Raw genomic sequence first — 16,284 nt, 5'->3', positions numbered from 1 at the left:
ACATTTAAAGATCTTTGAAGCGTACTACGGAAGAATTCAGAGTGGAAACATTCAAAAGGCAGCCATGCCTTGGGTTACGATAAGACATCTTGTACAGGACATGTTTGAAAACGGTATCGTCTCCGGAACCAACATAGGTTTTTACGGTGAAAATGGACTGTGTTTGTTCAGCTACTTTGTGAAAAATGACAGTTCCTACCGCTGGTTCTCCATGACCGTCCTCATTACAAATCTGTTGTGTGTGCTGATAATTGGAGGATGTTACGTTATGGTAAACATCTTTGCTACTAAAATTTCAGGTGCTGCTGCTGCCAACAGGACCTCGGAAGCTGCCAAGACGAGGCGGAAACTTCAGAGGAAAATCACCATTATTATCATGACAGATGTGCTGACATGGTTACCCTTTATCATAGTCTGCATTATTAACTTCATAGAGTTAGTCGATACTTCGCACTGGTATTCTATCTTCTGTATTTTCTTCCTTCCGATAAACTGTATTATCAACCCAATAGGGATATACGATGAAACAATGTATAAAATCTCAATCAGTGCTGTTCAAAAAGTCAGGAGTAGGTGGCATAAGTGGTGGAAATGGTTAATTGAGCCTCCAGAGCACGAAGAAATCGACATGTCTACAGCATTAGAATCACGAGACACAGCAGTAGAATCTCGAGGCACAGCAGTAGAATTACGAGGCACAGCAGTGGAATCACGAAACACAGCAGTAGAATCAGGAGACACAGCAGTAGAATCAGGAGACACAGCAATTGCATCAGGAGACACAGCAGTAGAATCAGGAGACACAGCAGTAGAATCAGGAGACACAGCAGTAGAATCAGGAGATACAGCAGTTCAATCAGGAGACACAGCAGTAGAATCAGGAGACACAGCAGTAGAATCAGGAGACACAGCAGTAGAATCAGGAGACACAGCAGTAGAATCAGGAGACACAGCAGTAGAATCAGGAGACACAGCAGTAGAATCAGGAGACACAGCAGTAGAATCAGGAAACATTACAGTAGAATCAGGAGACACAGCAGTAGAATCAGGAGATACAGCAGTTCAATCAGGAGACACAGCAGTAGAATCAGGAGACACAGCAGTAGAATTAGGAGACACAGCAGTAGAATCAGAAGACACAGCAGTAGAATCAGGAGACACAGCAGTTGAATCAGGAGACACAGCAGTAGAATACGTAGACACAGCAGTAGAATCACGAGACACAGCAGTTGAATCACGAAACACAGCAGTTGAATCAGGAGACACAGCAGTAGAATCAGGAGACACAGCAGTTGAATCAGGAGACACAGCAGTAGAATACGGAGACACAGCAGTAGAATCAGGAGACACAGCTCAGTAGAATCAGGAGACACAGTAGTAGAATACGGAGACACAGCAGTAGCAATGATCGTTCGTAGTAACGTGTGAAAGAAAGCTGATGACTCATCAATTTGGAGAACTCTTTTTTTGATTTATGGAATTTAATGGGAGGGGACACTGATATCTTGATATGAATGGAAATCATGAATCATGAATCATGAATAGAAATCATTTTGGTCGTTGAAAATGAAATGGAGTTCTAGTTATTTGTAATTATACATACTAAATTTCAATTATTTTGCATTTATTTGGAGGACTCAAAACAGGTCCTACAAAAAGTAAGTAGAATCAGACAGGGCGTTATTCTCTTTATAAAACTAAACGAATTTTGCGATTCACTGGATAAGACTGTTTGCTAATTTAAACTTCATTACTCATATTATAATAAAGTGTTCATTGTAACTTTGCCAAAGTTTAAAATGTTTGAGAGCTCTCGGGGATGCCTCCTGGGACTTGAACTATTGAAATCACTTTTTTTCCTCCAACACAATCACAATTACTTAGTTCACCAACTGACCCACCTTACCACCCTCAGTTGTAACGATCTCAGTAAGATTGGTGGCGAGTGGGAGGACTACAGAACAACAGCTACTGCCCTAGAGGGAGACCAATCTACCGGTATTCGCTCATAAGCTGGGAACTCTGCTCAGTAAGGACATTGTTCTTCTACATCAAATCATCAAGAAGGACAATCCTGGTGAGTGAAGAATTTCTTTTTTGTTGTACTTTTTCAATTGTTTCAGAAGTAATTTTTTTTGCAAAATGGCTGCAATGTCTTAGATCATCTAGGTTTTAACCAGTAAAAATCGGGAAAAATGTCTAAAATATGATTTCAATTTTTTGATCCTCTCAATGCTCAACAGATCCTTACACGCTCTAGTTTCTAACTAACTGATAACACTTAAAATACCAGTGCTATACTCGGAGCTACTGAACGAAGTGCATCGCCTAACCACCGAGATATTAAAGGAAGGTGACTATCTGTTCTACAATAAAGCTAGGAGAGGAGCTCTCTACGTGAAACTGGGCATGTTCAAAGACGCTCGAGTTGATCTTGATAGGTTTGGTTAAATAATTATTAATGATTAGTTTGGTCCTTTTGTGTTTAACTGATACTCTGAACTTGAGTTTTTAACGGATAAAAGAATTTGTATTACTCGTGTTTTGCTCATAATACTAAAAGTTAAACTCGATTCTTAAGCTATAATATTATGTCCTGCACGGCAGGTAACATTTCAATTTATATAATTACACAAATTCTTTGCCCCTTTATTTTATAAACGTATTGGTGCTCCTCAGTGTTATTGAAGCGATGCCCCAGATGGCAGACGCGTATTGGCATAGACATATCATTTACGTTATACAGGTTTGTTAAATGCACTGACTTTCTCGTATAATTTAAAGTTTAATCGTAATTCGTAAATGTAAGATAAAATATGTTCTTATTTTCAGTCTTGTAGTTACTTTCACATGGGAGTCCAATGGGGCTTCGACTAACTTTATCTTGTATAGTTGTATTGGTTAAGGAATAAATCACTGTATTTCAGATTAATTATTATTGTATTATAATGTGAAGGTACGATAACAACTCCATCCCAAGGGTGACATGAACACGGCACTGAACGATCTGACCAACATCATCAGACACAACCAGAACCAACCGCGCGTGTACCTTGCACGTGCAGAGATATACCAAAAACAAGGCGACGTCACCGGAGCAATTCTCAACTACAGTCAGGTCAGATATCAGAAGATACATCTTTATTGATTATTTCTCTGATAATATTATTATATGATTGAAACAACTGTTTCAGTATACAATATTTGATTCGTTCACAGTCTTTACAATCATATGATTTCACGAAGCGAAGTATATAGCTGTTCATGTTTCGAAAAAAATCATTATTGACGGAACAAATCTACTAAACTCAGAAGATTTTAAATTGCAAATGTCACAAATATCCTAATGACCTGTAATACCCTAATCTGTATCTTACAAATCTCTTCCAGGCGCTGAAAAGAGACGCAAATAACGCGGAGACGTACTATAAACGAGCAGATCTATTCGAGGAGAAAGGAGACATCCTACTGGCTCTGGAGGATTATACTATGGCTAACAAACTGTGTCCTAGTAACACTATTGCTATTCTTAAGAAGGGAAAATACAACTTTGAGAGGGGGTCTGTTTGTGATATTATTAAATTTATTATTAATAAATTAGTTATTAAATTAGGATTCAACTTCAAAAGTGTTGATTTTTAGCACAAGCTCGTCAAATCTATGGGATAAACAACACGATGTTATTTTTTGCATTCAATTGGATAGTTATCGTGAGTAGTCATTGTGGAGTAGTGTCTTTTAAACCAATCGGAAGACAAGAGTGGTTTAAAATTTAGCATTAATTGTCAATTGTCATTTTACATCAGTTCTCAGGACAAGGTACTGGGACAAACTAACATTCACCTCACACCTCAGCCTGGTCTTGTCTCTAATACTGACAACACCCATTACAGAGCGTACAGTGTAGCAGTAGCTGACTTCACAGCGATGTTAGAGCAGGAACCCTACAACAGTATAGCTAGAACTTATCGGGGACGAGCTAATGCTAAAATGGTAAGTTTTAGGGGCTTGTCGATTTTCACATAAATAAAGATTTCTAAATGAATCTATAAAATTGACATTGTTAACCTCACCCGTGTGAAAGTATTAAGTAACAATATCATTTTACTAATTACTAGTATACTAATACTAGTATACTAATGAAAAAGAAACTTTTAATGTACTGGAAAGCGCTTCATTGACCAACACTTCACTCCAGGGTAAGTACACAAGTGCACTGGAAGACCTGTCCTGTGCTATACACCTGGACCCTGGTAACCATCTACCATTCTACCATAGAGCTGTGTTACTAAGGAAGGAGAACCCTAAACGTGCTCTCCAGGTAAGGAAGGAGAACCCCAAACGTGCTCTCCAGGTAAGGAAGGAGAACCCTAAACTTGCTCTCCAGGTAAGGAATGAGAACCCTAAACGTGCTCTCCGGGTAAGGAAGGAGAACCCTAAACGTGCTCTCCAGGTAAGGAATGAGAACCCTAAACGTGCTCTCCAGGTAAGGAACGAGAACCCTAAACGTGCTCTCCAGGTAAGGAATGAGAACCCTAAACGTGCTCTCCAGGTGTAAGGAAGGAGAACCCTAAACGTGCTCTCCAGGTAAGGAAGGAGAACCCTAAACGTGCCTTCCAGGTAAGGAAGGAGAACCCTAAACGTGCTCTCCAGGTAAGGAAGGAGAACCCTAAACGTGCTCTCCAGGTAAGGAAGGAGAACCCTAAACGTGCCTTCCAGGTAAGGACGGAGAACCCTAAACGTGCTCTCCAGGTAAGGAAGGAGAACCCTAAACGTGCTCTCCAGGTTAGCGCGCCAATGTTAGACTTTTTTGAGATATTCAAACTATTTTATGATATCTTTAAAGTTATTTTGAAACATTTATCCGAGCATTGAGAAATGATGAGCCTTTGAGAATCGGAGTGGTAACCTTCAATTTTTGGGTTGGACACCCCCAAAATTTCAATTCATTTCTTCCAGTATGCATTTTCAGAACGGATTGATTTATTACCCATCAATGTTTATTAATATGATAATCACGTGATACTTTACAGGACTTCTCTGTGTCAATTGTGCTCAACTCAACAGTTAAAAACAGCAAATCTTTCCTTCACCGCGGTGTCTTGTACGCGGACCTTCACAGGTGACCCATGAACTGGTTATATATGATTTTATTATTACTACACAACCGGTTTTAACTTTAATGTTTCCACCCATAGGTGTACAATTAATACAGTTGAATTTTCTTAATTATATCGCTTTTTTTTAATCTGTCCGCAGACGAATTTTTTTTCAGACAATTCGATTTGAGATGCATATTAATCGAGGCTGCTTTTTTGAAATGAGTGTGATTTGAGAGAGGGGATGTAGATTGGGGCCCTTGGAAATATTTCGGGGAATTTCCTCTCAGAATCAAAATCTATAAATGTAAATTGAAAAATGGTGGATCAAGCATTTGATATCTAAGTTTGGTATTGTGAAACAGAGAATCATGTCGTTTATAATCCCCTTTATTTGGGGACAATCTACTGATTTCAAAAGTGCTCCTGTTGTTGGCCCTTCGAACGTTTCGCGCGATTTGTTACTTTAAACTAACCTTGTAGACAGGATGAATGTTCAATAGTGGCCTCCAATTTTCCATCTTCACACAAGCTCACCCAGCTGCTTCCACCGTTGGTGTACCCCACCCCACAACGTACCGTTATCTCATCTCCATGGCTTACCGGGAATGAGTCATCTGTCACAGTGCTCTTCAATCCGAGGTCGTAACAATTTGCTGAAATGATATGTACAAGCTGATCGTTGAGGTTAAATATCAATAATAGCTCTAACTGCTGCACACATTAGATATATAATACATGTCTCTATAAGTTAATGTATTCAATGTGAGATAAACTTAATGTCATGGTTAAAACCACACTACTTTGAACTAACATTTACAGAGTGGAGGTGACCCAGTAGCCACAATATGCCCATTTTCACACCGCGCACCACTGCCTCCAACATTCGTGTACCCCGGCACACATCCAACTGTTACCTCAACCCCCTGTCTTATTGGTAGTGACTCCTCTGCAATAGAGTTGTCCCATCCGGAGTTTAACTTGCTGCAATTGGCTGAAGTATTCAAGAAATTTAACATAATGAACAAATATTCAAGAAATTTCAACATCTTTTATCTTGAAGCTGTTGTTTTTAGATATAGTTTAACTTCAAGTTCTCAACAAAGTTTCTTTAAAAACTTATATCATATATAAGTACCAAAATACGAAAAATACATTCAAAATCTCAAAGAATTTACCAATATAACTGACCTTTCACAAATCTATACTGAAGAGAAGCGGTATCCTGGTTTATGAACCTAAACTGAGTTGCACTTATATATAATGCATTAGAGCAGTCTTTTCCGTCATAATCACTGTTATACAAGTGAGTCAGAACGAGATGATCATTGAACCAAATCAGCATTCTACTATTCTGATCGTTAGCTATCCTCCAGATTGACGGCACCTCAAAAGGAAACTGATCAAACGCATAAAGCCTATTTCTACTGAGCGTAATATCACAATATCCAATGTGGTACTCCATCTCGGTTCTGAAGTAAATAAAGATTTCTCCAGAATTGTCGCCAGTAGAGGTGAGGAATTGGAGCGATATTTCGTCACCACTACCAAGGCTGGACTCTGTACTGATTTGCAACTCTTGGTTCTCCGAATCGAGGAGCATATTCTCTTCACGAATCACATTTTTCCAACTTCCTGATTGGTTAATTGCTGTCACGTGTCAATAATATGCCTCACCTCCCCATGAGAATCCACATCTATTGTCGATATGTTTTGTAACGAAAGTTAGACAGTACGGGAATGTCCATTGTCCATAACGTTTAAAAATCTTAAAAATGAAGAAGATTAAAAATCTTACCGTCGATGAGCGAAGTTGTCAATGCTATGAAAACCAACAGATGGCCCGTCTTGTTCATAGCCATATATTATAATACTGTGAGAAAAGGGGGATTTAACTGGCGGTCATTAACTTATTATAAACAGCACACCACGTGTTGTGATGACGTCACGTGGTGTGATGACGTCACGTGGTGTGATGACGTCACGTGGTGTGATGACGTCACGTGGTGTGATGACGTCACGTGGTGTGATGACGTCACGTGGTGTGATGACGTCACGTGGTGTGATGACGTCACCTGGTGTGATGAAGTCACGTTGTGTGATGACGTCACGTGGTGACAGTCATATATTATAGTACTGTGAGAAAAGGGGGATTTTACTGGCGGTTATTAACAAAACAGCACTGCCTTGCTTAGCATTCTTTCAGGGGTATTAGAAAACCTCTACCTCATCTAGATTTTAAGAAAGTACACACTTGCTATTATGAACTAAAACGATGTATTAATATAATATAATAATATTGAAAACAAATACTGCCACTCGAATAATATCGAAAATATCAGTAAATAAATGAATTTATGGGAGGAGGAAAAATGAGCCGTGAGCAACAAACCAAAGCAAAGCACAAGTGAGCTCTGAGCGGAGAAACCTAATGTAATGGCTACTAAAGTAATGGCTACTAAAGTAGTGGCATTGTGAGCCTGGCATTAGTCAACAAAACCTGAATCCAGACACTATCATTGGTTGCTTTTCCTCACACTCTGTCTACTAGACAATGCCTAGTCCTCGACTACTACTCATAGTGTCACGTGTCCCATTGTCCCTCTTATCCTTATACTCGTTCGAGGAATAGTATAACGGTATAACGGTCAAGACTAAAGTTAATCGTATTGTGGGTTTTCCCCTTAGTCGTGCAAGATGGGGCTAGTAAATCTTGCTTTAAAAGATCCAACCATTTCTTTATCCCTATAATATTATAGCATGGGTGACTGCAAATCATTTGCCGCTTTTACATGGAAGTTTTTATTTACCATGAGGGTAGAGTAATTTCTACAAGGTGCATGTAAGCCACACGTGGGGAGAGGGGGCGGGGTTACGCTAGAGTAATAAAATGTGAGGTAAAATGACGAAAGATTAAACGTTCCTAATAACAGAATAACGTTCCTAATAAAGATCCTTTACCAGGTACGAGGAAGCAGTTCCAGATTTTGAGGTGGTTGTAGAGCTAGATTGGAACAGTGTGGAGGCTCACATCAACCTAGGACTCATATGTCAGCTCCACCTTAAACAATTCAAGAGGTAAGTTGTACCAGTTACCAGTTACCAGTTACCAGTTACCAGTTACCAGTTACCAGTTACCAGTTACCAGTTACCAGTTACCAGTTACCAGTTACCAGTTACCAGTTACCAGTTACCAGTTACCAGTTACCAGTTACCAGTAACCAGTTACCAGTTACCAGTTACCAGTTACCAGTAACCAGTTACCAGTTGCCAAGTTACCAGTTACCAGTTACCAGTAACCAGTTACCAGTTACCAGTAACCAGTTACCAGTTACCAAGTTACCAGTTACCAGTTACCAGTAACCAGTTACCAGTTACCAGTAACCAGTTACCAGTTACCAAGTTACCAGTTACCAGTTACCAGTTACCAGTTACCAGTTACCAGTTACCAGTTATCAGTTACCAGTTACCAGTTACCAGTTATCAGTTACCAGTTACCAGTTACCAGTTACCAGTTGCCAGTTACCAGTTACCAGTTACCAGTTACCAGTTACCAGTTACCAGTAACCATTTACCAGTTACCAGTTACCAGTAACCAGTTACCAGTTGCCAAGTTACCAGTTACCAGTTACCAGTTACCAGTTACCAGTTACCAAGTTACCAGTTACCAGTTACCAGTAACCAGTTACCAGTAACCAGTTACCAGTTACCAAGTTACCAGTTACCAGTTACCAGTAACCAGTTACCAGTTACCAAGTTACCAGTTACCAGTTACCAGTTACCAGTTACTTTAACAAGAACCAACCCCAGAACACTTCATGAAATCGAAAGGGCACTTTTACTTACTTAAGTCTTTATAAGTTAGTTTGATTTTATTAAAAAGTTTGTACGATAGTGTTCATAAGAGATGTAACTGGAAAACTAACTTTAATAAAAATGCACAACTCACACACTTGTTTGATCAGAATAGTGACTCATCAAACCCCTCCTCTTTCAGAGCTATACATTGTGTACACTATACATTGTGTACACTATACATTGTGTACACTATACATTGTGTACACTGTACATTGTGTACACTATAATGCACAACTCACACACTTGTTTGATCAGAATAGTAACTTATCAAACCCCTTCTCTTTCAGAGCTATCAGATGTTTTGCTGCAGCAATAGATGTGGACCCTACCCAACATAGGGCGTACGTGTGTAGAGGTGACGCTTACAAGGCTATTAAAAAGTTTGGCCTTGCACTGATCGACTATACTCGTGCTAGTGAGTTTTTAAAATATATATTCCATACTTTTGTTAATTTGATTAGTGAGTTTTTAATTTTTGTGCTTAAGATAATATTGTTTAACAGTTGGGAATGTTTTACCGTGCAAAATCAATTCGTCAAATTTAAAATATCAGCCTGTGAAGCAATACATATTTGTGTTCCCTGAATTTGGTGGTTTTGTGTTGTGTTTTAATTTTTAAACTGTTTTTAATTGTTATTTAATTAACTAATTATTTAATTTGGCTTAATATTTATTTACCTCTCAGTTCACATAAGACCGGATGTGGCGCGCTATTACTTGTATCGTGGAAAACTGTTGTTAGAGATGGGACACTTGGACCAAGCTGCACAGCACATCAGGTTCTTATCTGTCATACATTTCACTCCTCCACCATGTACAGTGTACAAAATGTACAGTGTACACAATGTATAGTGTACACTGTGTACAGTGTACACAATGTACAGTGTACACAATGTATAGTGTACACGGTGTACAGCGTACATAATGTACAGTGTACACCATGTACAGTGTACACAATGTACAGTGTACACCATGTACAGTGTACACCATGTACAGTGTACACCATGTACAGTGTACACCATGTACAGTGTACACCATGTACAGTGTACACCATGTACAGTGTACACTATGTATAGTACACTGTACATGGTGTACACATGTACAGTGTACACAATGTACAGTGTACACAATGTACAGTGTACACAATGTACAGTGTACACAATGTACAGTGTACACCATGTACAATGTACACCATGTACAGTGTACACTATGTACAGTGTACACCATGTACAGTGTACACAATGTATAGTGTACAATATGTACAGTGTACACAATGTATAGTGTACACAATGTTCAGTGTACACAATTTATAGTGTACACCATGTACAGTGTACACCATGTACAGTGTACACTATGTACAGTGTACACTTTGTATAGTGTACACAATGTATAGTGTACACTATGTACAGTGTAGACAATGTATAGTGTACACAATGTATAGTGTACAATATGTACAGTTTACACAATGTACAGTGTACACAATGTACAGCGTACACAATGTACAGCGTACACAATGTATTGTGTACACAATGTACAGCGTACATAATGTATTGTGTAGACAATGTATAGTGTACACAATGTACAGTGGACACAATGTATAGTGTACACAATGTATAGTGTACAAATGCACAGTGTATATAATGTATAGTGTACATAATGTACAATGTACACAATGTACAATGTACACAATAATCAGTGTACACAATGTATAGTTTACACAATGTATATTGTACACTATGTACAGTGTACACAATATATAGTGTACACTATGTATAGTGTACACTATGTTCAGTGTACACAATGTATAGTTTACACAATGTATATTGTACACTATGTACAGTGTACACAATATAATATAGTGTACACTATGTATAGTGTACACTATTTACAGTGTACACAATGTATATTGTACACTATGTACAGTATACACAATGTATAGTGTACACTATGTACAGTGTACACAATGTATAGTGTACACTATGTACAGTGTACACAATGCACCAATCACAACATCCGTCTGTACCCAAATTGTAAGCTAGCAGACAGGTATAAACAGCTTTGAGCTAGAGCTTCAGAACGTACATGGTCTCAATAAGATAGATAGTTCCCATCCTCGTAAAAAAGTACACAGGTAACCAAATTATTTTGGTATTTATTATGGCAAAGAAACTGGGTTATATATGAACTGTGTAGTGTATACTGAGGGAAATCGGGACAAACTCTAAAGAGGAACTGCGAACCCTGAAGCGGGACGGGGATATATGGAGTGGCTTATCCGGCGTATCTCGGACCTAGTTCAGACCTAATAGTAGTAGTAGTGGTACTTTATACTGATCTAAGCTAACTCCCTGAAAGACCACTAGCATGTTAACATGGTCTCCAAGAAGCAACGACACCCCCGCTCCAACCTGGAGGAACAACAGCTCCGCAAGCTCATGTACTCCGTCACCAACAACGACTTCAAACAGGTTACTCTTACTCACTTCATTTTCCCTCTCATTTACCCCTCTCTTACCTCCTGATTTCTGCCTCAGATACTTGATATATAGCTGGCCTTAAAACCAAAAATAAATGATAAGTTATATAATTTACAGTTTAAAGATCAATAATTCCAAGCTCATTAACCTGTCAAACAGGTCAACAAGCTGGTCTCCCTGGGTATCCCCAACCTGGTCAACATGCTGGACCTCATCACTAAAGAGACAGCTCTCCACGCTGCTGTTTGTAACGGACTCGAGGACATGGTTAGCTCCCTCTTGGAGCAGGGCAGTAATATCAGTAAGAGAGATAAACAGGGGAGAACACCTCTGATAAGGGCTGTAGATAAGGGGAATCAGAAGATACTGGAGCTGTTGATTGAAGCTGGAGGTAACCCCAATGATCTAGATGGGAGTAAGCAACACGTGTTGTTTCATGGGCTGCAGCCGACTGCGCGGCATTTAGCGTGTATAGAGATATTACTGAGGGAAGGCGCTGATATTAATACTAAAGATCAGAACGGACAGACTATGTTGATACAGACTGTTAAGAATGGGTACGTGGAACAAAACTTAACACTTTTGTTTACTGTTTGTAGCTTTGTTTTTTAGTTGTTGATCACTGATTTCTTTAAGAAGTGGCACTCCTTAATGGCAAACTTATCGCCAGCGTCACTTGTTATAAACACTACTATCTAAATGACCTGTTTACATCACGTGACAACACCACGCCCCACGTAACAACACAACAACCCCACGTGACAACATTAAACCCCACGTGACAACACCACACCCCACGTGACAACACCACACAACATCCAGGTACGTTGACATAACAGAAACACTGATACAGCTGGGGGCTGATGTGAAGTTGAGGAACGACGAAGGAGAGAGTTTGATATTTACAGCAGCTAAACAGGGCCACATGAAGTTGATACCCATTCTGGTTAGAGCGGGGGCTCCTATAAATGAGCCAGGTAATGTTGATGATTTATTGATTGTGCTGATTATTACTGACTAACTATTATTCCTACTAATTATTACTAATTATAACTAATTAATTGCTCAACCCCAGGTCCAGGAGGTAACAGTCCTATACACATCTGTTGTTCTGAGACTAAGAAGTTTGAGATGTTGAAACTTCTTGCGGTCAAAGGTACAAATCTCATAGTTCTCTCGTTCTTTCTCACAAAAACCAAAAATAAAGCATTTCCCGGTGATACATAGAATAATTAAACTGTTTCAGAGTAAGATTTCAATTAAGTTAATTGAATTAATGAAAATACAATTATTATTAAAAGTTAGTTGAATTAATACCAATAAAATATAAATTGCAGGTCTAGATCTACACGGACAGAACGAGGAAGTTAGTTGAATTAATACCAATATAAATTGCAGGTCTAGATCTACACGGACAGAACGAGGAAGTTAGTTGAATTAATACCAATATAAATTGCAGGTCTAGATCTACACGGACAGAACGAGGAAGTTAGTTGAATTAATACCAATATAAATTGCAGGTCTAGATCTACACGGACAGAACGAGGAAGTTAGTTGAATTAATACCAATATAAATTGCAGGTCTAGATCTACACGGACAGAACGAGGAAGTTAGTTGAATTAATACCAATATAAATTGCAGGTCTAGATCTACACGGACAGAACGAGGAAGTTAGTTGAATTAATACCAATAAAATTGCAGGTCTAGATCTACACGGACAGAACGAGGAAGTTAGTTGAATTAATACCAATATAAATTGCAGGTCTAGATCTACACGGACAGAACGAGGAAGGCAACACTCCTCTACATGTAGCAGTACAAGTAGGCAACCAGGAAGCCATCAAGTTCCTGCTCGGTCGGGGCTGCCCTCTGGACATCGTCAACACTGAGGGACTCAACATCAGGAACTTTGCTGTTGCCAACAAAGACAACGCCACTAAAAAACTCCTCAAGAAACAAGAAACCAGGATAAAAAAGGCAGTGACGGACGGGAAGATCCTGAACGCGGGGGAGTTCTGGAAGATGTGTTTATACCTGTGGGCTAAAGAGCACAAGAATATTCTGATAGACGAGTTCTTCGCAAAAGATATTAACCAGACTGGTGTGCTGGAACGGAAGATGTTCTGTGAGGTGTGGGATAAGTATGAAGTGCCTCTAACTGTGGAGCAGAAGTCTGAGATACTCACGCTACATAAGGAGGATAGGAATGGTTTGATCAAGTATTTGGATTTTCTGGATGCTAATTTGTATCTTAAGACGGCTGCATATGATGGGTTTGCGAGGGCTTAGCCTTGTTGTGATTGGTTAGGTTGTGTCACGTGGGGTTTATAGTGTGTTTTGATTGGTTAGGCTGTGTCACGTGGGGTTTATAGTGTGTTTTGATTGGTTAGGTTGTGTCATGTGGTTTGAATACTGTTCTATGAGGTGATGGTATTGCGGGTTTCAGCAGTTTGACGCTCCAAAAATGACTTACTAATGATGATGGGCCGTGAAAGATACGATTTGATATGTGTGTGAAACGTGTAAGGCAAGCTTAAAATTTCAGAGATACTTCTTTGTAACGAAAAGGTTGAGATTTTTTGGGTGATTTTGATAATTGTGCGGCTACGAATCAATTTTAACCCGTATTTATGTTTTAGTAAATTTAGAATTTTTGTTATCATCACATTTATAACCAGAAGACCCAAGGTAATTTGTACTTAATGTATTATGATACGTCTTAAGGGGGCATACACCAAATCTGTCCAGACCAAATGACCTCATAGGCAGTTCAGTGACCTTCTAGCGCACCGTTTCCACACCAAAAAAAATTATTTTGAGAATTCCCATTTTTGTAATCGAGCATTTCCTGGTTAAGAGTGCAATTTTCGGAAAAAATTATTTTGTGGTTGAGACGCTATAAGTTAATCATTTCTTGCGGTATCGGGTTGAAATTTTGCTCGCCGTTTATTCACATCTATTTCAAGGTGTGTGTAAAATCTTGATATCGTATCTAAAAAGGCTGGTGTGTTATGAATTTTTAAAGTCAAAAAGCTAAAATTGTCCTTTTCAGGCTTATTTTAACAAAAAGACAGTCAGGGAAGATCGGATTGATTTGATGCTTGACATCAAATTGTTCTCTGAATTCTGGCGCAGTTTTTGATGCCCTCAAAAATGTTTTTACTCATTCAGCTTCAGATTTATTGGACCTCAAAGCCAAACAACAAATTTAGGCACATTTTTCGTTTTTAATATTTACTGATTTTTCTAAAATTTTGATAGGAATGTGCTAGTGACTTTTTGAAGGGTGCAAAATAACCGCAACTAGCACATTTATATATGAGTTATGAACAACAAAACACCCTAAAATGCTTCCCTTTGAAGTTATGGGAGAAAATGTGATTTTTTATCTGCAAAGCCAAAAAATCACATTTTCTCCCATAACTTCAAAGGGAAGCATTTTAGGGTGTTTTGTTGTTCATAACTCATATATAAATTTGCTAGTTGCGGTTATTTTGCACCCTTCAAAAAGTCACTAGCACATTCCTATCAAAATTTTAGAAAAATCAGTAAATATTAAAAACGAAAAATGTGCCTAAATTTGTTGTTTGGCTTTGAGGTCCAATAGATCTGAAGCTGAATGAGTAAAAACATTTTTGAGGGCATCAAAAACTGCGCCAGAATTCAGAGAACAATTTGATGTCAAGCATCAAATCAATCCGATCTTCCCTGACTGTCTTTTTGTTAAAATAAGCCTGAAAAGGACAATTTTAGCTTTTTGACTTTAAAAATTCATAACACACCAGCCTTTTTAGATACGATATCAAGATTTTACACACACCTTGAAATAGATGTGAATAAACGGCGAGCAAAATTTCAACCCGATACCGCAAGAAATGATTAACTTATAGCGTCTCAACCACAAAATAATTTTTTCCGAAAATTGCACTCTTAACCAGGAAATGCTCGATTACAAAAATGGGTATTCTCAAAATAATTTTTTTTGGTGTGGAAACGGTGCGCTAGAAGGTCACTGAACTGCCTATGAGGTCATTTGGTCTGGACGGCACAAACCACTGTTTTGGTGTATGCCCCCTTAACACTAATTGTAAAATACTAAACCGTTTAAATAATAAACATTTTTTGAGTTTTTTCTTAAATCTACTAAGTATTTGAACTGTAAAGCAACTAAAATAAAAGAAGATTTGTCATTAAGTTTAAAATATTTGAAAGTATTTGTTTTCACAGCATGCCTGTTCCTACAATATTTAAACATTATTAATTAAAAAGTAAGTAAAGTTAAACATACAGTCAGACCCGGATTTATCTGGATTTTCCGAGGAGGCAAATTATTGCATGATAATAATAAAACATATTACACAATACTTCATCATGTTCAAAGAAATATCCTAAGAAATAATGTGATGATTGTAGATAATATAAATCAGGGTTTGACTATTGTACCTATATAATAATAATACAATAATAACAGTTTTGTAGTCGATTTCATCCGTGCTATCCGTGCGATTAATAAGATCTATTTTTGTATTTAGTGTGTTCTTACTTTATAATAATATGTGATTTTAATTATTTTGTGTCCTTTATTAACTTAGTATACGTTTTACTGATTCCAGTATACCGATCGACCGAAGCGAAACCTATCACAATAATTGCTACCTTTATCACCTTATAATCTATTATTTTTTTCTAACGTTAAACTTCCATACCTTGGATCATTGAGACACACTATAATAAGCCATTGTTTCATTCCAGACACATTTCTAGTTTTACACCCGTTACTACTTCATACGAAACATGTTATCCTAAACTTTTTGAAAAAAAAACTCATACATAAAACTTATCCTTGTGT

The 16,284-nt window shown here is 38.2% G+C and overlaps 2 protein-coding genes across 6 annotated transcripts in view; both read left to right on the top strand.

Moving 5' to 3' along the window:
• LOC134813749 (uncharacterized) overlaps positions 1-16,284 on the top strand; it is a 62,155-nt gene that overhangs the window by 24,747 nt on the left and 21,124 nt on the right. For 3 of the 5 annotated variants that reach the window (XM_063821626.1, XM_063821624.1, XM_063821623.1), the window contains 2 exons: positions 1,916-2,077; positions 2,294-2,382. In XM_063821626.1, the coding sequence (XP_063677696.1) occupies positions 1,916-2,012 (97 nt within the window). In that variant the 3' untranslated portion in view covers positions 2,013-2,077; positions 2,294-2,382. Of the gene's footprint in view, positions 1-1,915; positions 2,078-2,293; positions 2,442-2,679; positions 2,747-2,980; positions 3,119-3,390; positions 3,561-3,893; positions 3,994-4,198; positions 4,322-5,033; positions 5,123-8,063; positions 8,178-9,244; positions 9,373-9,642; positions 9,737-16,284 lie in introns of those variants that run through there. The other 2 variants (XM_063821627.1, XM_063821625.1) reach the window with 2 other exon arrangements.
• On the top strand, positions 11,277-13,806 carry LOC134813750 (ankyrin repeat and EF-hand domain-containing protein 1-like). The gene is made up of 5 exons (XM_063821628.1): positions 11,277-11,425; positions 11,594-11,991; positions 12,257-12,411; positions 12,510-12,590; positions 13,198-13,806. Exons 1-5 carry the CDS (start codon positions 11,330-11,332, stop codon positions 13,722-13,724), a joined length of 1,257 nt encoding a protein of 418 aa, XP_063677698.1. The 5' UTR covers positions 11,277-11,329; the 3' UTR covers positions 13,725-13,806.

Source organism: Bolinopsis microptera, chromosome 4 (assembly GCF_026151205.1).
Source record: "Bolinopsis microptera isolate Bmic1 chromosome 4, MBARI_Bmic_1.0, whole genome shotgun sequence".
NCBI classification, from domain to species: Eukaryota; Metazoa; Ctenophora; class Tentaculata; order Lobata; family Bolinopsidae; genus Bolinopsis; species Bolinopsis microptera.
This window is presented reverse-complemented; position numbering and strand designations above follow the sequence as displayed.

Coding starts and splice junctions, on each gene's coding strand:
- LOC134813750 (XM_063821628.1), top strand. CDS start 11,330: ATGGTCTCCAAGAAGCAACGACACCCCCGCTCCAACCTGGAGGAACAA. Junction 11,992..12,256: donor ATACAGACTGTTAAGAATGG/GTACGTGGAACA, acceptor CACAACATCCAG/GTACGTTGACATAACAGAAA. Junction 12,591..13,197: donor GAAACTTCTTGCGGTCAAAG/GTACAAATCTCA, acceptor TATAAATTGCAG/GTCTAGATCTACACGGACAG.